Source organism: Coregonus clupeaformis, chromosome 30, assembly GCF_020615455.1.
Source record: "Coregonus clupeaformis isolate EN_2021a chromosome 30, ASM2061545v1, whole genome shotgun sequence".
NCBI classification, from domain to species: Eukaryota; Metazoa; Chordata; class Actinopteri; order Salmoniformes; family Salmonidae; genus Coregonus; species Coregonus clupeaformis.
In genome coordinates, this window is record NC_059221.1 from 754497 (window position 1) to 776599 (window position 22103).

Consider the following 22103-nt stretch of genomic DNA (forward strand, 5'->3'; position numbering starts at 1 on the left):
GACATGATAGTCTTTTGAAAAAAAATCATTGGGTACAGAGATACAAGGGTGATTGATTTGGTCATTCTGCTCCTGTTGCTTGATCATTCTAAATTAATTGCTGTAAAGACGAATAGCATTGACACAATGCTTTGTGTCACAAGTTAGTACACTCACCAATAGTACAGCTAGCTAACTTTTTTAATTAGCTCTACTTCTCATCCTGGCATTTTCCCTACATCTCTCTATAGTCTTCTGAAAATATTCCTTGGGTACGGATATATTGGCTTTCAAGTCAAGTATGGTGAATTTGGTCATTCTTCTCCTACAGCCTAGCAGTTAACGTTGGGCCAGTAACCGATAGGTCGCTGGTTCGAATCCCCGAGGCGATTAGGTGAAAAATCTGTCTGTGCCCTTAAGCAAGGCACTTAACCCTAATTGCTCCTGTAAGTCGCTCTGGATAAGAGCGTCTGCTAAATGACTAAAATGTAAAAAGATTTTACTGAGTTACAGTTCATATAAGGAAATCAGCCAATTGAAATAAATTAATTAGGCCCTAATCTATGGATTACACATGCCTGGGAATACAGATATGCATCTGTTGGTCACAGATATCTTTTTTTTTTAAGGTAGGGGCGTGGATCAGAAAACCAGTCAGTACATGTCTGGTGAGTATGCAGGCCATGGAAGAACTGGGACATTTTCAGCTTCCAGGAATTGTGTACAGATCCTTGCGAGATGGGGCTGTGTATTATCATGAGATGAGGGTGGGGTCGAGGTGAGGAGGGGGATTATTTAAGATACTCTTTGAAGAGGTAGGGTTTCAGGTGCTTTCGGAAGATGGGCAGGGGCTCTGCTGGCCTAGCTTCAGGGGGAAGCTGGTTCCACCATTGGTATGCCAGGACAGAAAAGAGCTTGGACTGGGCTGAGCGGGACGGGCCAAGACACCAGAGGTGGCAGAACGGAGTGCTCGGGTTGGGGTGTAGGGTTTGGGCATAGCCTGAAGGTAGGGAGGGGCAGTTCCTCTTGCTGTTCCATAGCCAAGCACCATGGTCTTGTAGTGGGTGCGAGCTTCGACTGGAAGCCAGTGGAGTGTGCGGAGGAGCGTGGTGACATGGGAGAACACCAGGCGAGCTGCAGCATTCTGGATAAGTTGCAGGAGTTTGATGGCACAAGCAGGGATCGCAGACAACTGTGAGTTGCAGTAGTCCAGACTGGAGATGATAAGTGCCTGGATTAGGACTTGTGTTGCTTTCTTTGTGAGGTAGGGTCGCATTCTACGGATGTTGTAGAACATGAACCTGCAGGAGCGAGTCACTGCTTTGATGTTTGTGGAGACCGACAGGGTGTTGTCCAGGGTCACGTCAAGGTTCTTTGCACTCTGTGGGGGGACACTGTGGAGTTGTCAACCATGATGGAGAGGTCTTTGAGTGGGCAGGCCTTGCCCGGGAGGAGCTTGAGGTGTTGAGCTTGAGGTGGTGGGCCGCCATCCAAGCTGAGATATCTGCCAGGCACGCAGAGATGCGTGTCGCCACCAGGGTGTCAGAAGGGGGGGAGGAGAAAAGTAGTTGTGTCATCTGCATAGCAATGGTAGGAGAGACCATGTGAGGATATGACGGAGCCAAGTGACTTGCTGTATAGAGAGAAGAAGAGAGGGCCCAGAACCGAGCCCTGGGGGACACCAGTAGTGAGAGTATGTGGTGCAGACACAGATCCTCTCCACGTCACCTGGTAGGAGCGGCCTGCCAGGTAGGATGCAATCCAAGAGTGTGCAGAGCCTGAGACACCCAGCCCTGAGAGGGTGGAGAGGAGGATCTGATGGTTCACGATGTCGAAGGCAGTGGATAGATCTATGCGGATGAGAACAGAGGAGAGAGAGTCAGCTTTGAAGAGCAGTCTCGGTTGAGTGACCTGTCTTAAAGCCTGACTGGTTAGCGTCAAGAAGATCATTCTGAGAGAGATAACAAGAGAGTTGATCAGCGACAGCACGCTCAAGAGTTTTGGAAAGAAGGGATAGAGGTCTGTAGGTTTTGACGTCAGATGAGTCGAGTGTTGGTTCCTTGCGGAGGGGAGCGACTCGGGACATTTTGAAGTCAGAGGGGATGCAACCAGTGGTCAGGGATGAGTTGATGAGGGAGGTGAGGAATGGGAGAAGGTCTCCAGATATGGTCTGGAGAGGGGAGGAGGGGATGGGGTCGAGCGGGCAGGTTGTCAGGCAGCCGGACCTCACTAGTCTCAGGATTTAATCTGGAGAGAGAGCAGAGCAAGAGGTCAAGGCGTATGGTAGTTCTGAGTGGGACCAGTGGACTCAATAGGCTAAGTGAATGAGGAGCGGATGTCGTCAACCTTATTTCCATTTTCATCGGTTTTGCATTTAGTCATTCATTCATTTATAAAAATGTTTTATGAAAGGTAAAGCGGTTGAGACCAGTGTTCCCTCACAGCCGTGCACCTTCTCCAGGACTTCCGCGCAGAAGAAATGCCAGGCCGTAACTTTGCAAGATGGAGTCTGTGATTTTGTTGTAGGCAGAGCCAGAGCGCAAAGGAGTAGAATTCTATTGGCGGGGGTAGCCCACGAGCTGTTTTTCAATCATCCCAGAGTGAATGCGCTTTCAGATCAGTTCAGATCAGAGCCGCGCGTGTGCACATTTGTTGAAATTCTTTGCGAGTTAGTGAGTTATTATTCCAGTTATAGATAATTATAGGTCAGCAGCGGGGTGTTACTGCTTCCTACAAGAGCACACAACGTGTAGGCTTAGGCTACATTTCAAGCTGTCTAAAAGCCAGTCAGGTAAAAAACGTTTGTCTTAATTAAAAGGGAAGTGTTGTATTTTGAGACAGGCTTGAATATGCAAATAAGCCAATAGGCAGAGGGGTAGCCTACATTGTCTAGTTCTCTGTATGCTATTAATAATTATAATTGTATTTTGTAAAGTGGTTTCTTGCATCATACAACACAATGCAATTTACAGCCACCTATTTGGCCCATGATGTTACAAACCAAGTAAAAAAACCATCAAGATGGTATAGTAGTTATGACATGGTGGTCATTGCCACATTAACATCTTGTTGAAAGGACAGAAGGAAAATTATTTTTTAGGATTGCATGCGCAAGAATACATCATCATAACAAGATGGCATTTTTTAAAATCAAAATGCTTCTCATCCTGGCGTCTTCCCCATGTCTTTAGCCCCTGCAGAAATCACTGATAGAAAGGAAAGCTGTTAGGTAACATGCCCTTGCAATATACAGTTATAGAAAGGAAAGCACTTTTGGCTAACTTACCTTCATTTACGGGTTAGACAGGTTATTACTGGCAGGGCTCTACGCTGACCTTTTTTTACATGAGCATGTGCGCGCTTAAGTTGAAAAATGTAGGCGCACATAGAGCTGTTGTGGTGACCGTATTAACAGCAAGAAAATTCCCATGTGACCATTGAGTCACAGTAATCTCCTGTTATACACTCTGGACATGCTTTGGTAGTACCCAACTCGCTAAAGACCATCAGGTCCTAATGAACTGGCGTTCTCTAACTACGCTGACATCAATGCAAATGCAATTGAAAATCACATCAAACACTTTTCATCAAAACAGTATCATGCTTTTAAAACTCACCTCACTGTGATGATCAATTTGAAGAAAGAAGTTCAACAGCAGGTTGAAACTGAGTGTAAAACATGGTCATTGTGGATGTATCAAAACACAACGAAATGCACAGCTTTCTAAGGTGATGATTATTTCAAAACTACATATGCATATTAGAGCTTATGCGTATGCCCAAGCCCAACATTTTTCTATTCTGCCGTTATACAATACATAGCCTACCACATATTACACATGGCAGAAAAACATTAAACTGATTTAAATGTCTTTGGTATATAATTGGTCTAGCCTATACTAACAAATTAAACACATTTGAGTAATCGCCTTTGAATGTGGACTGTATTATTATGCATACTGGATGGACTGGTTACCTTATGCTATGCTTCAACATTTCTATCCACGAGTCTGGGAGAGAACGTATAGCCAGTTGGTTCATTGATTGTGCAGGGCGATTTTGAATAGCCTAGTAATTTTTTATATTTTCACAATTAATTGGGTGACACATTACCTTTAGCTATACAGAATATCGCAACACCATGCGTTCCATCACCTCCTCTCTCTCTTTTATTCATTTCTCTTGTGCGCAGAGGGGCTGTCAACAGTTTAGTGAAATATGATTTGTGAACATGTTACTATCGATGTTCACTTGGTTTCCCAAATTAAGCACTGCGTAGCTGCAGGAACAGGGTTGTACAGCCCATGGCATACAGAGTTTGGGCAGAATATCACTGTTGCGCAGCAAGGGCATGCTCCTCAAACAGTGGTTGATGCATGGCGTGAAATAAGTGTTCTTATATTTATTTCTCAGATGCTCATATTAAGCACATGTACCGCTATAAAACCGAAGTAGCCTACCAGGCATCATTGAAAAACGGACCAGAGGGAAAAAACTATTGGAGTGCAGAAAACGTGTGTCGCCACCCCCCTGTGCAGCCTGAGGCAAGGAACAGAGCGCAAGCCTTTTTTTTAACTACTTTCTCAAATCATCAATAGCATAATAGTACATCTTGGTGGGGCAAACTCCCCATTTATTTATTTTTATGCATGCCAGAAAAGCCACTTCACAACACTAAACAATACAGATGGTGCCGACAAACTGCCTACATAAAGCTGTCCCAACAGCAAAGTCCCAACACCTTACCACTGCTACACCTGGCTGTCAGCGGAGCCTTGCAGGGCAGCGAAACAGTTCAATCAGCCTCATTTACTGCCTTTTAAAAAAACAGAGCTGATATGGCTGACTTGCTTAAACAAATGTGATTTCTACTGCCAATTTAGATGTACAAACTATAGCATAAGGTGACGACGAGTGGATAAGAGGCAATCTGTAATTTCGATTTAAGACATTAATGAGCGAGCTAGGATGGACGTAGTCAATATAACTATTTGTTCAGCACTTTTGAAATGTACAGCGACAGAATTCAGAACATGGGCCGTTCTTACAGTATTCTCCCTGTACACCAAGTCAGAACCGCAGAGTAGATAAAGGGGGCGTATAAGCAGACAATGAAAGCTCTTACAATATTCGATAATGACATTTCTCTAAAACAGGCTATAGGCTAAATTTGCACCACCAAGTCAGAACAGTAGGCTAAGTTATGAGTTGAAAAGGGAGCACATTTTTAGGGTGAGGCACATGGGCTACTAACAGCTTATCATACAACATACACTTAGTATTACTTTCTTAGCTACAGTATACATACAGTGCCTTGCAAAAGTATTCATCCCCCTTGGCGTTCGAATCCAGGCTCTGTCGTAGCCGGACGCGACCAGGAGACCCATGGGGCAGCGCACAATTGGCCCAGCGTTGTCCAGGGTAGGGGAGGGAATGGCCTGCAGGGATGTAGCTCAGTTGGTAGAGCATGGCGTTTGCAACGCCAGGGTTGTGGGTTCAATTCCCACGGGGGGCCAGTATGAAAAATAAAAAATAAAAATATATAATGTATGCACTCACTAACTTACTAACTTACTAACTGTAAGTCGCTCTGGATAAGAGCGTCTGCTAAAATGACTAAAATGTAAAAATGTAAATAAGATCTGGTGCAACCAATTACCTTCAGAAGTCACTTAATTAGTTAAATAAAGTCCACCTGTGTGCAATCTAAGTGTCACATGATCTCAGTGTGTATATATACACCTGTTCTGAAAGGCCCCAGAGTCTGCAACACCACTAAGCAAAAGGCACCACCAAGCAAGCGGCACCATGAAGACCAAGGAGCTCTCCAAATAGGTCAGGGACAAAGTTGTGGAGAAGTACAGATCAGGGTTGGGTTATAAAAAAATATATCTGAAACTTTGAACATCCCACGGAGCACCATTAAATCCATTATTTAAAAATTGAAATAATATGGCACCACAACAAACCTGCCAAGAGAGGGCCGCCCACAAAAACTCACGGACCAGGCAAAGACCAAAGATAACCCTGAAGGAGCTGCAAAGCTCCACAGCGGAGATAGGAGTATCTGTCCATAGGACCACTTTAAGCCGTACACTCCTCAGAGCTGGGCTTTACGGAAGAGTGGCCAGAAAAAATGCCATTGCTTAAAGAAAAAAATAAGCAAACATGTTTGGTGTTCGCCAAAAGGCATGTGGGAGACTCCCCAAACATATGGAAGAAGGTACTCTGGTCAGATGAGACTAAAATTGAGCTTTTTGGCCATCAAGGAAAACGCTATGTCTGGCGCAAACCCAACACCTCTCATCACCCCGAGAACACCATCCCCACAGTAATGCATGGTGGTGGCAGCATCATGCTGTGGGGATGTTTTTCATCGGCAGGGACTGGGAAACTGGTTAGAATTGAAGGAATGATGGATGGCGCTAAATCCAGGGAAATTCTTGAGGGAAACCTGTTTCAGTCTTCCAGAATTTGAGACTGGGACGGAGGTTCACCTTCCAGCAGGACAATGACCCTTAGCATACTTCTAAAGCAACACTCGAGTGGTTTAAGGGGAAACATTTAAATGTCTTGGAATGGCCTAGTCAAAGCCCAGACCTCAATCCAATTGAGAATCTGTGGTATGACTTAAAGATTGCTGTACACTAGCAGAACCCATCCAACTTGAAGGAGCTGGAGTAGTTTTGCCTTGAAGAATGGGCAAAAATCCCAGTGGCTAGATGTGCCAAGCTTATAGAGACATACCCCAAGAGACTTGCAGCTGTAATTGCTGCAAAATGTGGCTCTACAAAGTATTGACTTTGGGGTGGGTGAATAGTTATGCACGCTCAAGTTCTGTTTTTTTTGGTCTTATTTCTTGTTTGTTTTACAAGAAAAATATATTTTGCATCTTCAAAGTGGTAGGCATGTTGTGTAAATCAAATGATACAAACCCCCCAAAAATCCATTTTAATTCCAGGTTGTAAGGCAACAAAATAGGAAAAATGCCAAGGGGGGTGAATACTTTCGCAAGCCACTGTATCTCCCTGGCATATTACATCATTTATACAGCAGCATACAATACATTTTTGGACTCACCTTGTTGTGCTGTGCTCACTTGAACAGGAAGGAGGCACGGCGGTCCTTCTTATGAGCTCTAGAAAGAGGCCTGAAATCCCGACTTGGAATTCAAAGTTGGAAATAATTTTCCGTATTTTCCCAGTCAGAGCTAGTTTTATCTGAGTTCCCAGTTGTCATGAACTCACTGAAGTCTGAGATTTCCCAGATCCGAGTTTCTAGTTGTTTTGAATGCAGTAGAAGTCATGCTGGATTGACAGCTTTTCTGGCCCATGGCGTTACCCCCTTTTTCGTGATATCCAATTGGTAGTTACGATCTTGTCTCATCGCTGCAATTCCCCTACGGACTCGTTGAAGGTCGTGATCCAAGCCGCACTGCTTCTTGACACACTGCTCGCTTAACCTGGAAGCCAGCCGCACCAATGTGTCGAAGGAAACGGACTGACGACCGAAGTCAACCGACCGACCCGCCACAAGGAGTCGCTAGAGCACGATGAGACAAGGATGTCCCGGCCGGCCAAACCTTCCCCTAACCCGGACGATGCTGGACCAATTGTGCGCCGTCCCATGGGTCTCCCGGTCACGGCCGGCTGTGACACAGCCTGGGGTCGAAGGACTAACCGGTGCCCCCACACATTGACTCGGTACCGGTACATTTTACAGTCATTTAGCAGACGCTCTTATCCAGAGCGACTTACAGTTACTGAGTGCATACAATGTTTTTTTGTTTGTTTTTTATACTGGCACCCCGTGGGAATCGAACCCACAACCCTGGCGTTGCAAGTGCTTGCTCTTACCAACTGAGCTACACAGGGCATACATTTGACTAACTTGTTGGAAAGATGGCACCCTATGACGGTGCCACATTGAAATTCACTGAGCTCTTCAGTAAGACAATGCTACTGCCAATGTTTGTCTATGGAGATTGCATGGCTGTGTGCTCGGTTTTATACACCTGTCAGCAACGGGTGTGGCTGAAATAGCCGAATCCACTAATTTGAAGGGGTGTCCACATACTGTTGTGTATATATATATATAGTGTATATTTTATGGTCAAACAAATTAAGGATTTGTAAAAATTCATTCAGCCTCATTTACTCCCACTCACAGAAAAAAAAGAAAAAAAAGAACTAGAAACGACTAAGAAAAAATAAAGATTAAAAAATGATACCTGTTCAGTGCATCTTGGAATCTGATTGGTTTTGTCCAAGTCAAAACTAACTTCTGAGGTGTAAAGCAAATGCTCTATATTTATCTAAATAAAAGGACAACTGAATAGGTGCTTTCACTTGCTTGATGTAGGTACTATAGCCTACCTCTGTCTTGTAGAACTCTGTACAGTATGTTTTTTTCCTGTTTTATCTTCCACTACTCATTTTCTTCAATATATCAAATAACATAAACATACATAGAAGCATACTATACTTCTGAACACAAAAGCAGGTGAATGCATTGCTTCACTAAGTGGAGGGGGGTTACGTCAGTTGTATCACCAACATTGGCCTACTACAGTGAAGTATTTGCATTGACTTGGGTGCACTTGTGTTCCTCAACCACCCCTCTCCCCATGCAACCCCCTGTATATAGCCTCGCTATTGTTATTTTTACTGCTGCTCTTTAATTATTTGTTACTTTTATTTCGTATTATTTATCTTTTTATTTTGGGGGGTATTCTTTCTTAAAACTACATTGTTGGTTTAGGGCTTGTAAGTAAGCATTTCACTGTAAGGTCTACACCTGTTGTATTCGGCGCATGTGACAAATACAATTTTATTTCATTTTATTTTAATTGCACGCTCCTTCAAAACTTGAGACATCTGTGGCATTGTGTTGTGTAACAAAACTGCACATTTTAGAGTGGCCTTTAGAGTGGCCTTTTATTGTCCCCAGCACAAGGTGCACCTATGTAATGATCATGCTGTTTAATCCGCTTCTTGATATGCCACACCTGTCAGGTGGATGGATTAACTTGGTAAAGGAGAAATGCTCACTAACAGGGATGTAAACACATTTGTGCACAGAATTTGAGAGAAATAAGCTTTTTGTGCATATGGGACATTTCTGGGATATTTTATTTCAGCTCATGAAACATGGGACAAACACTTTACATGTTGCGTTTATATTTTTGTTCAGTATAGTTTTAAAGCAAATACGTGGTTATTGACTATCATATCAATGAAATACGTATCCATTTATTTTTTATTATATCATGTTAAGAAGATGATGCACTTACCTTACCCAGTTGTGAGACGCACGTTTTGTGCATCCTCTGAGAAATTTGCATGACAATTCAGCAATTAATTTTTATATCACTACTCTTTTAGTTTAGTAGTATAGCTGCTGAGCATGTCAACACACGTGAGTCAAAAGTAGGTGTGCATCGTTCACAGTATTGGCAACGTTCATCAGTTTTGCAATTAGTCATTCATATTTTATTTTTTTAGATGAAAGGTTAAGAGGTTGAGAATATAATGATTGTCCCCCTAAAAAGAGTTTAGTTTTATACAGTGGGGAAAAAAATATTTAGTCAGCCACCAATTGTGCAAGTTCCCCCACTTAAAAAGATGAGAGAGGCCTGTAATTTTCATCATAGGTACACGTCAACTATGACAGACAAATTGAGAAAAAAAAATCCAGAAAATCACATTGTAGGATTTTTAATGAATTTATTTGCAAATTATGGTGGAAAATAAGTATTTGGTCAATAACAAAAGTTTCTCAATACTTTGTTATATACCCTTTGTTGGCAATGACACAGGTCAAACGTTTTCTGTAAGTCTTCACAAGGTTTTCACACACTGTTGCTGGTATTTTGGCCCATTCCTCCATGCAGATCTCCTCTAGAGCAGTGATGTTTTGGGGCTGTCGCTGGGCAACACGGACTTTCAACTCCCTCCAAAGATTTTCTATGGGGTTGAGATCTGGAGACTGGCTAGGCCACTCCAGGACCTTGAAATGCTTCTTACGAAGCCACTCCTTCGTTGCCCGGGCGATGTGTTTGGGATCATTGTCATGCTGAAAGACCCAGCCACGTTTCATCTTCAATGCCCTTGCTGATGAAAGGAGGTTTTCACTCAAAATCTCAAGATACATGGCCCCATTTTTGCTCACCGTTCTTGTGATCATTTTGACCCCACAGGGTGAGATCTTGCGTGGAGCCCCAGATCGAGGGAGATTATCAGTTGTCTTGTATGTCTTCCATTTCCTAATAATTGCTCCCACAGTTGATTTCTTCAAACCAAGATGCTTACCTATTGCAGATTCAGTCTTCCCAGCCTGGTGCAGGTCTACAATTTTGTTTCTGGTGTCCTTTGACAGCTCTTTGGTCTTGGCCATAGTGGAGTTTGGAGTGTGACTGTTTGAGGTTGTGGACAGGTGTCTTTTATACTGATAACAAGTTCAAACAGGTGCCATTAATACAGGTAACGAGTGGAGGTCAGAGGAGCCTCTTAAAGAAGAAGTTACAGGTCTGTGAGAGCCAGAAATCTTGCTTGTTTGTAGGTGACCAAATACTTATTTTCCACCATAATTTGCAAATAAATTCATAAAAAATCCTACAATGTGATTTTCTGGATTTTTTTCTCTCAATTTGTCTGTCATAGTTGATGTGTACCTATGATGAAAATTAAAGGCCTCTCTCATCTTTTTAAGTGGGAGAACATGCACAATTGGTGGCTGACTAAATAAAAAATGTCCCCACTGTATACAGGCCCGTCTGAAGTTTGCCAATGAACATCTGAATGATTCAGAGGAGAACTGGGTGAAAGTGTTGTGGTCAGATGAGACCAAAATCGAGCTCTTTGGCATCAACTCAACTCGCCGTGTTTAGAGGAGGAGGAATGCTGCCTATGACCCCAAGAACACCATCCCCACCGTCAAACGGGGGTGGAAACATTATGCTTTGGGGGTGTTTTTCTGCTAAGGGGACAGGACAACTTCACCGCATCAAAGGGACGATGGACGGGGCCATGTACTGTCATTTCTTGGGTGAGAACATCCTTCCCTCAGCCAGGGCATTGAAAATAGGTTGTGGATGGGTATTCCAGCATGACAATAACCCAAAACACATGGCCAAGGCAACAAAGGAGTGGCTCAAGAAGAAGCACATTAAGGTCCTGGAGTAGCCTCACCAGTCTCCAGACCTTAATTCCATAGAAAATCTGTGGAGGGAGCTGAAGGTTCGAGTTGCCAAACGTCAGTCTCGAAACCTTAATGACTTGGAGAAGATCTGCAAAGAGGAGTGGGACAAAATCCCTCCTGAGATGTGTGCAAACCTGGTGGCCAACTACAAGAAACGTCTGACCTCTGTGATTGCCAACAAGGGTTTTGCCGCCAAGTACTAAGTCATGTTTTGCAGAGGGTCAAATACTTATTTCCCTCATAAAAAAGCAAATCAATTTATAACATTTTTGACATGCGTTTTTCTGGATTGTTTTGTTGTTATTCTGTCTCTCACTGTTCAAATAAGCCTACCATTAAAATTATAGACTGATCATGTCTTTGTCAGTGGGCAAACGTACAAAATCAACAGGGGATCAAATACTTTTTTCCCTCACTGTAATAATTACCTTGATAAGCAAACGTTAGCTACTTATTTCAGCCGTTAAATTGATGATTGCGACTTCAGGTGGCACGCTCTTTCCTCTGGTTGAAGCAGTCCGTTACCTAGGGAAATTTCAAGGGTAAAGAAATCACAAGGCCATTGTCAGTTCTGCATGCATAATAACAAAAGTTAACGGGACGTTGTCGTTTCGAACCCGTTTTTTTCCATTGCTAAGCATCTATGCAACTCCGTTGTTTAGTAGCAACTGAAAGTTTCTCGGATTTGCAACATTCTAAGGTTTGATTCTGTCAATAAAGGTCATGATGGCCCAGTTCTTTAAATTGTACACTGGTACCGCTTAATAATGGTGCCACACGCCTTCAATTTAAGTTAGTGTGTGTGGTGTTGAGTGGATATATTTAAAATTCAGGCAATAAGAATATTTAATGGATTAGTTATCCCTGTTTTTCAATTCCCAACTGTCTATCACTGTCACACATTGTCTTAGAACAAGATTACTCTACATCATACATCATTTATAATTACATTGCATATATGAATAACTAAATTCAGTTTATAATGGTTCCAAGCATACCCAGGTCAGTGATCTCTCACTGAAGCAAGCGCATTTGATCTAAGTCAAGAGTACAACAGTAGAAAGTACCAGATGTCCTTGTTGCTGTCTGTTTCCTGTACTTAACTGTCCTATAGCTGGTGTCATTTGAGAATAGTCATAATGGTGGATCTGTCACAACTTTCATATGAAGTCAATGTATAGACTTGATATATCACCAAATAATAAGATACAGTTTCAATTTATTTGTTTGAGAGACAAATAACGTGAAGTCTATTTATATCAATCATTTAGCTTGTGGGTTCAGCTTGTAATGGATCTCTGTCTTGTGTGTTCACAGCTTGGTGGCTGGTCTTCCCCCTAACTCTCCCATCTTTAAGTCCTGGGTCCACTGTTGGGCTCATCTGAGCCACGAGGTACAGTCGCGCTCATTCAGCTGGAGCAAATGGAACACTCATCAGACTGGTTGCATTTGTGTGTGTGTGCATGTCATTGTTTTCTCTGGTAGTGTCTGAAACTGTCTTTTTGTTTGTCACCCATTAGGGCCATCTCTTCCGAGGATCCAGCTTCTTTTTCCGCCGCGTGCCTGTGACAGGGATGGCTTTGACTGAGGAGTGATATAATCAACCAGCGCACAACCTGTGCCACTGTTCTCCTTCCTAGCTGGTACCTCAGTGAGACCAATGTACAGCCCACCAAGTCAAACCGCCCCCTCACCTTAAACCCCCCAGCGGATACAGCAGGTGCAGCAAGATATCAATGGGCTAGATGTTTTACTGAACTTTCTTTTACTGAATCAAAGTTACTTACAAATTAAGAGTTGTTTTGTTAATCTTGTTTTTAATCTAAATAATAATGTAGCCACTCAAAAGTAAGAGGTCGGAGGAGTGAGACTTAATGTGAGCAAATCAAAACGCTATCGAATAGATTTTGACTTGGTTGAATGCTGAGGGTATAATCTCCTTTTAGTACACCAGCACGAAGTTGCACTATTTTTTTATATTTGTTTGAATCTATCACTTAATTTTGCCATATATTTATTTGTATATACAGTTTGAATAAGTTCTATGTAGGCTTTAGATTTGGATAGTGGATTTTCATCTATTGAAAATATGCCAAATGTTTCTTTTTCAAAGGGTCTTCCTAGTAGTATGATAAGTGGTTGCATTCGAAAGTGCTAATTTGCTTCCTAACAGAAGTGCTTTAACCAATAATTATATTCAGAAACATCATAAGCCCACGAAAACTGGAGTGCTCTCCTTGAAGACTAATTTGACCACAGGTTCTTGCAATTTCATACAAATTGCAGCTCCAGTGAGCTCTTGCGACGAGAGAAGTAAGAAACAAGGGAGGAACCAGAGGGCAACCAGTGGTTTTCAGTGATGTCCAAAAAACATGGCCTGCCATCCACAAAAGGTTCTCTCTCTGTGGCCATATTGACAAATGTGTTCTAATTTGTGTGAAGTGATGGGTATGTTTGTGTTACCAGTGACAAAGAAATGCTAAATTACAGTGCCTTAGAAAGTATTCACACACTTTTACTTTTTCCACATTTTGTTTGTGTTACAGCCTCAATTTAAAATGTATGAAATTGAGATTTTCTGTCACTGACCTACACACAATACCCCATAACATCAAAGCGGAATTATGTTTTTTGAAATGTTAACTCATTAATAAAAAATGAAAAGCTGAAATGTTTTGAGTCAATAATTATTCAACCCCTTTGTTATGGCAAGCCTAATTAAGTTCAGGAGAAAAAAATGCTTAAGTTGCATGGACACACATACAATTATCTGTAAGGTACCTCAGTCGAGCAGTGAATTTGAAACACAGATTCAACCACAAAGACCAGGGAGGTTTTCCAATGTCTCGTAAAGAAGGGCACCTATATGTAGATAGGTTAAAAAAAAGAAGTAGACATTCAATATCCCTTTGAGCATGGTGAAGTTACTAATTGCTCTTTGGATAGTGTATCAATACACCCAGTCACTACAAAGATACAGGCGTCCTTCCTAACTCAGTTGCCGGAGAGGAAGGAAACCGCTCAGGGATTTCACCATGAGGCCAATGGTGACTTTTTAAAACAGTTCCAGAGTTTAATGGCTGTGATAGGAGAAAACTGAGGATGGATCAACAACATTGTAGTTACTCCACAATACTAACCTAAATGACAGAGTGAAATGGACGCATGTACAGCATAAAATATTCCAAAACATGCATCCTGTTTGCAACAATGCACTAAAATAATAATGCACAAATGTGGTAAAGCAATTCACTTTTTGTCCTGAATACAAAGTGTTATGTTTGGGGCAAATACAAGACATTACTGAGTACCACGCTCCATATTTTCATGCATACTGGTGGCTGCATCATGTTATGGTTATGCTTGTAAGCGTTAAGGACTGGGGAGTTTCTCAGGACAAAAAATAAACGGAATGGAGCTAAGCACAGGCAAAATCCTAGAGTAAAACCTGGTTCAGTCTGCTTTCCACCAGACCCTGGGAGATTAATTCACCTTTCAGCAGGTCAATAACCTAAAACACAAGGCCAAATCAACACTGGAGTTGCTTACCAAGAAGACAGTGAATGTTCCTAAGTGGCCGAGTTATAGTTTTGACTTATATCTGCTTAAAAATCTATGGCAAGACTTGAAAATGATTGTCTAGCAATGATCAACAACCAATTTGAGCTTGAAGAATTTTGAAAAGAATATTGTACAATCCAGGTGTGCAAAGCTCTTAGAGACTTACCCAGAAAGGCTCACAGCTGTAATCGCTGCCAAAGGTGATTCTAAAATTTATTGACTCGGGTGTGAATACTTATGTAAATGAGATCTTTCTGTATTTCATTTTCAATACATTTGCAAAAATGTCTTAAAACATGTTTTCACTTTGTCATTATGGGGTATTGTGTGTTGATGGGTGAGAAAAAAATATATTGAATCCATTTTGAATTCAGGCTGTAACACAACAAAATGTGGAATAAATCGAGGGGTATGAATACTTTCTGAAGTATGATGAAAGTGGTTGTGCATATTATGACACATTTTGCATTCAGGCTAAGGGTGTGTGCCTGAACTCTGAACCGACCACATCTGTTGGATGAGTCTCTTTGACTGCAGTTGAACATCCCAGTTAACCTGACAATTTACAGTTGACCACTAGTAGCATATAAATATAAGGAATCACCTTACCACATCTTTTACATTATCATTATCTGCCCCCATGATCAGTGTTAACCACAAAATAATACTGACTGGGTTTTGTATGGGCCATTTGTGTCCTTATTCCTGTTTTTTGTCAAGTTCCAGTTTGTTTGCGATGGATTCCGCAAATTGTGTCTACTTGAAATAATGTGTGGAAATGGCATGCAGAAGAGTGGATTTATTATAATTTTTTAAGCACTTTAAAGACAACCATGAATCTTTTTATCATGTAATTAAGAATATGGTGTCTGGTGCTGTAATCTTTCAGTATGTCTTTTTTCTCATAATGCCATGAGTATTTACTCTTGTGTGTTCTGAGTTCACAGTCAAACATTCCATGTAAAATGTGATCTCTGAAAGAGGGAGAAGCAATGACGAGGCAGTTGCTTTGCAACATTGCAACGTCTCTTATTTTCATAAAAATTGAATGTTTGCCTATCCTATCTGTGTTTAAACCTATCCTGTGATCTGGTTTTATTTATTTAAAAAAAGAAATGACATGAATGTGATGGTCTACAAGTAGTAATTTCTGGCGGACTTACCAACTGGACAGACACACAGCTACAGTGAGGGAAAAAAGTATTTGATCCCCTGCTGATTTTGTACGTTTGCCCACTGACAAAGACATGATCAGACTATCATTTTAATGGTAGGTTTATTTGAACAGTGAGAGACAGAATAACACAAAAAAAAATCCAGAAAAACGTATGTAATTTTTTTGGGAAATTGATTTACATTTTAATGAGGGAAATAAGTATTTGACCCCTCTGCAAAACATGACTTAGTACTTGGTGGCAAAACCCTTGTTGGCAATCACAGAGGTCAGACGTTTCTTGTAGTTGGCCACCAGGTTTGCACACATCTCAGGAGGGATTTTGTCCCACTCCTCTTTGCAGATCTTCTCCAAGTCATTAAGGTTTCGAGGCTGACGTTTGGCAACTCAAACCTTCAGCTCCCTCCACAGATGTTCTATGGGATTAAGGTCTGGAGACTGGCTAGCCCACTCCAGGACCTTAATGTGCTTCTTCTTGAGCCACTCCTTTGTTGCCTTGGCTGTGTGTTTTGGGTCATTGTCATGCTGGAATACCCATCCACAACCCATTTTCAATACCCTGGCTGAGGGAAGGAGGTTCTCACCCAAGATTTGACGGTATATAGCCCCGTCCATCGTCCCTTTGATGCGGTGAAGTTGTCCTGTCCCCTTAGCAGAAAAACACCCCCAAAGCATAATGTTTCCACCGCCATGTTTGACGGTGGGGATGGTGTTCTTGGGGTCATAGGCAGCATTCCTCCTCCTCCAAACACGGCGAGTTGAGTTGATGCCAAAGAGCTCGATTTTGGTCTCATCTGACCACAACACTTTCACCCAGTTCTCCTCTGAATCATTCAGATGTTCATTGGCAAACTTCAGACGGGCCTGTATATGTGCTTTCTTGAGCAGGGGGACCTTGCAGGCGCTGCAGGATTTCAGTCCTTCACGGCGTAGTGTGTTACCAATTGTTTTCTTGGTGACTATGGTCCCAGCTGCCTTGAGATCATTGACAAGATCCTCCCGTGTAGTTCTGGGCTGATTCCTCACCATTCTCATGATCATTGCAACTCCACGAGGTGAGATCTTGCATGGAGCCCCAGGCCGAGGGAGATTGATAGTTATTTTGTGTTTCTTCCATTTGCGAATAATCGCACCAACTGTTGTCACCTTCTCACCAAGCTGCTTGGCGATGGTCTTGTAGCCCATTCCAGCCTTGTGTAGGTCTACAATCTTGTCCCTGACATCCTTGGAGAGCTCTTTGGTCTTGGCCATGGTGGAGAGTTTGGAATCTGATTGATTGATTGCTTCTGTGGACAGGTGTCTTTTATACAGGTAACACGCTGAGATTAGGAGCACTCCCTTTAAGAGTGTGCTCCTAATCTCAGCTCGTTACCTGTATAAAAGACACCTGGGAGCCTGAAATCTTTCTGATTGAGAGGGTGTCAAATACTTATTTCCCTCATTAAAATGCAAATCAATTTATAACATTTTTGACATGCGTTTTTCTGGATTTTTTTGTAGTTATTCTGTCTCTCACTGTTCAAATAAACCTACCTTTAAAATTATAGACTGATCATTTCTTTGTCAGTGGGCAAACGTACAAAATCAGCAGGGGATCAAATACTTTTTTCCCTCACTGTATACATTTATACTTTCGGTGCCAGGCAGAGGTTTGAATGAGAGGATCGAAGAGTGGTAATTATCTGTATATTTATTAGTTGGGAGTCTTGGGACACACGCACACACACTATAATTTTTGTTCCCTGTACAGTCGTGGTCAAAAGTTTTGAGAATGACACAAATATTGGTCTTCACAAAGTTTGCTGCTTCAGTGTTTTTAGATATTTTTGTCAGATGTTACTATGGTATACTGAGGTATAATTACAAGCATTCCATAAGTGTCAAAGGCTTTTATTGACAATTACATTAAGTTTATGCAAAGAGTCAATAATTGCAGTGTTGACCCTTCTTTTTCAAGACCTCTGCAATCCACCCTGGCATGCTGTCAATTAACTTCTGGGCCACATCCTGACGGATGGCAGCCCATTCTTGCATAATCAATGCTTGGAGTTTGTCAGAATTTGTGGGGTTTTGTTTGTCCACCGCCTCTTGAGGATTGACCATAAATTCTCAATGGGATTAAGGTCTGGGGAGTTTCCTGGCCATGGACCCAAAATGTTGATGCTTTGTTCCCCGAGCCACTTAGTTATCACTTTTGCCTTATGGCAAGGTGCTCCATCATGCTGGAAAAGGCATTGTTCGTCACCAAACTGTTCTTGGATGGTTGGGAGAAGTTGCTCTCGGAGGATGTGTTGGTACCATTTTTTATTAATGGCTGTGTTCTTAGGCAAAATTGTGTGTGAGCCCACTCCCTTGGCTGAGAAGCAACCCCACACATGAACGGTCTCAGGATGCTTTACTGTTGGCATGACACAGGACTGATGGTAGCGCTCACCTGTCTTCTCCGGACAAGCTTTTTTCCGGATGCCCCAAACAATCGGAAAGAGGATTCATCAGAGAAAATGACTTTACCCCAGTCCTCAGCAGTCCAATCCTGTACCTTTTGCAGAATATCAGTCTGTCCCTGATGTTTTTCCTGGAGAGAAGTGGCTTCTTTGCTGCCCTTCTTGACACCAGGCCATCCTCCAAAAGTATTTGCCTCACTGTGCGTGCAGATGCACTCACACCTGCCTGCTGCCATTCCTGAGCAAGCTCTACACTGGTGGCAACAGTGCCCCGATCCCGCAGCTGAATCAACTTTAGGAGACAGTCCTGGTGCTTGCTGGACTTTCTTGGGCGCCCTGAAGCCTTCTTCACAGCAATTGAACCTCTATCCTTGAAGTTCTTGATGATCCGATAAATGGTTGATTTAGGTGCAATCTTACTAGCAGCAATATCCTTGCCTGTGAAGCCCTTTTTGTGCAAAGCAATGATGACGGCACGTGTTTCCTTGCAGGTAACCATGGTTAACAGAGGAAGAACAATGATTTCAAGCACCACCCTCCTTTTAAAGCTTCCAGTCTGTTATTCTAACTCAATCAGCATGACAGTGATCTCCAGCCTTGTCCTCATCAACACTCTCACCTGTGTTAACGAGAGAATCACTGACAGCACCTTGTGCTGGGGACAATAAAATGCCACTCTAACATGTGCAGCTTTGTCACACAACACAATGCCACAGATGTCTCAAGTTTTGACTAGAACGTGCAATTGGCATGCTGACTGAAGGAATGTCCAACAGAGCTGTTGCCAGAGAATTGGATGTTCAGTTCTTTACCATAAGCCGCCTCCAACATTGTTTTAGAGAATTTGGCAGTACATCTGACCGGCCTCACAACCACAGACCACGTGTAACCACGCCAGCCCTCCACATCCGGCTTCTTCAGCTGCGGGATCGTCTGATGAGGGGGGTGCTGAGGGGTATTTCTGTCTGTAATAAAGCCCTTTTGTGGGGAAGAACTCATTCTGATTGGCTGGGCCTGGCTCCCCAGTGGGTGGGCCTGGCTCCCAAGTGGGTGGGCCTATGCCCTCCCAGGCCCACCCATGGCTGCGCCCCTGCCCAGTCATGTGAAATCCATAGAGTAGGGCCCAATTAATTGATTTCAATTGACTGATTTCCTTCTATGAACAGTAAAATTGTTGAAATTGTTCCATGTTCTATTCAGTCACTTGGATTATTTTATGATGCCTTTTTAAATGTTTGCTAAGATGATGTATTTTTTGTAGTGATACTTTGAACATGCTGAAACAGTCTCATTAGTTTTGGGCTAGACTATGATCTGTAAATGTCTGCTACCCTTTAAAAAAAGTTGTTGAGTGAAATTAGCATCCTCATCCTACTTGTAGAAAAACACCAATGGCATCCTCCTCTCTTTCATGACTCTGTCATACAGTACACACTTTTAGTTTAGCCTAAAATTTGCCTACTCCATCTAGCTACATATTGAACTTCCATCCTCTCAGGTTAGGGGCACAATGTATGAATTTATGGTTAGATCAGAATCGCTGTTATAATCATTGGCCAGTACAGAGAATTAAGTATCCAACCCAAATCCCTATCTCCATCAGTGGCGATTTTAGCATGTCAATCTTGGTGGGGCAAACAAAAAAAAACTAAAAATGTTGCACAACACTAAACAATACATTAATTGGACTAGAACAGTGACAAACGGTGCCCACAAACTGTTAGGTCCTACAGGAGTCCCAACAGCAGTCCCAACACCTTACCACTGTTACACCTGGCTATCAGTGGAGCCTTGTCTGGCAGCGAAACAGTTCATTCAGCCTCATTTACTGCCTTTTAAAAAAACATAGCTGATATGGCTGACTTGCTTAAACAAATGTGGTTTCTACTGGCAATTGAGATGTACAAACTATGGCATAAGGGGACAACGAGCGGATGAGAGGCAATCTGTAATTTCGATTAAGGAAAGGGAAAAGGGATACCTAGTCAGTTGTACAACTGAATGCATTCAACTGAAATGTGTCTTCTGCATTTAACCCAACCACTCTAAGACATTAATGAGCGAGCTAGGATGGACGTAGTCAATATAACTATTTGTTCAGCACTTTTGAAATGTACAGCGACAGAATTCAGAACATTGGAATTCTTACAGTATTCTCCCTGTACACCAAGTCAGAACCGTAGGATAAATAAAGGGGGCAAATAAGCTGACAATATAAAGTTCTTACAATATTTGCTTCTAGTCCTTAGGAAACTTTGCAGTATTATATATTTTTGATGTATTATTTATTACATTGTTAGTCCAGAAAATCTTAAGTGTTATTACATACAGCCGGGAAGAACTATTGGATATCAGAGCAGTGTCAACTTACCAGCTCTACGACCAGGAATACGACTTTCCCGAAGCGGATCCTTTGTTCGCACCACACAGGGCACTTGAACTGATTCCAGAGGCCGACCCAAAACAACGCCGCCGGAGGAGAGGGAGCCGGAGCGGTCTCCTAGTCAGACTTAGGAGGCGCGCACACCACCCATCGCTTCCGAGTATATTACACGCTAATGTCCAGTCCCTAGACAACAAAGTGGACGAGATCAGGGCAAGGTTTTTTTTCCAGAGAGACATCAGGGATTGTAACATACTCTGTTTCACGGAAACATGGCTCTCTCGGGATATACTGTCCCCGTCCATACAGCCATCAGGGTTCTCAGTACATCGCGCCAACAGGAATAAACATCTCTCCGGGAAGAAGAAGGGTGGGGGGGTAGGTTTCATGACTAACGACTCATGGTGTAATTGTAACAACATACAGGAGCTCAAGTCATTTTGTTCACCTGACCTAGAATTCCTCACAATCAAATGCCGACCGTATTATTTCCCAAGACAATTCTCTTCGGTTATTGTTACAGCCGCGTATATCCCCCCTCAAGCCGATACCACGACAACCCTCAAGGAACTTCACTGGACTTTATGCAAATTGGAAACCATATATCCTGAGGCTGCATTTATTGTAGCTGGGGATTTTAACAAAGCAAATTTGAGAAAAAGGCTAACTAAATTCTATCAGCATATTGACTGTAGCACTCGCGCTGGAAAAACACTGGACCATTGTTACACTCATTTCCGCTATGCATACAAGGCCCTCCCTTGCCCTCCTTTCGGCAAATCTGACCACGACTCCATTTTGCTCCTCCCTTCCTATAGGCAGAAACTCAAACAGGAAGCACCCGTGCTTAGGACTATTCAACGCTGGTCTGACCAATCGGAATCCACGCTTCAAGATAGTTTTGATCACGCGGACTGGGATATGTTCCGGGTAGCCTCTGAGAATAATATAGACGTATACGCTAATTCAGTGGGGGTTTATAAGGAAGTGTATAGGAGATGTTGTACCCACTGTGACTATTAAAACCTACCCTAACCAGAAACCGTGGATAGATGGCAGCATTCGCGAAAAACTGAAAGAACGAACCACCGCATTTAACCATGGCAAGGTGACGGGGAATATGACAGAATACAAACAGAGTGGTCATTCCCTCCACAAGGCAATCAAACAGGCAAAACGTCAATATCGAGACAAAGTGGAGTCACAATTCAACGGCTCAGACACGAGACGTATGTGGCAGGGTTTACAGACAATCACAGACCACGATAGGAAAACCAGCCACTTCGCGGACACCGACGTCTTGCTGCCAGACAAGCTAAACAAGTTCTTTGCCCGCTTTGAGGATAACACAGTGCCACCGACG

At 42.6% G+C, this 22103-nt stretch overlaps 1 protein-coding gene across 2 annotated transcripts in view; it reads left to right on the forward strand.

The window, feature by feature from the left end:
- Positions 1-13746, forward strand: part of LOC121545967 (mitochondrial carrier homolog 1) — a 61356-nt gene extending 47610 nt beyond the window's left edge. The window contains exons 10-11 of one of the 2 annotated variants that reach the window (XR_006657649.1): positions 12496-12571; positions 12699-12790. Coding sequence is in view for 1 of the 2 variants with exons in the window: in XM_041856923.2 (XP_041712857.1) it covers positions 12496-12571; positions 12699-12773 (151 nt within the window). In the remaining variant the exon portion in view is untranslated. Of the gene's footprint in view, positions 1-12495; positions 12572-12698 lie in introns of both variants that reach the window. The other variant, XM_041856923.2, reaches the window with a different exon arrangement.
- The last annotated feature ends 8357 nt before the right edge of the window (positions 13747-22103 follow it).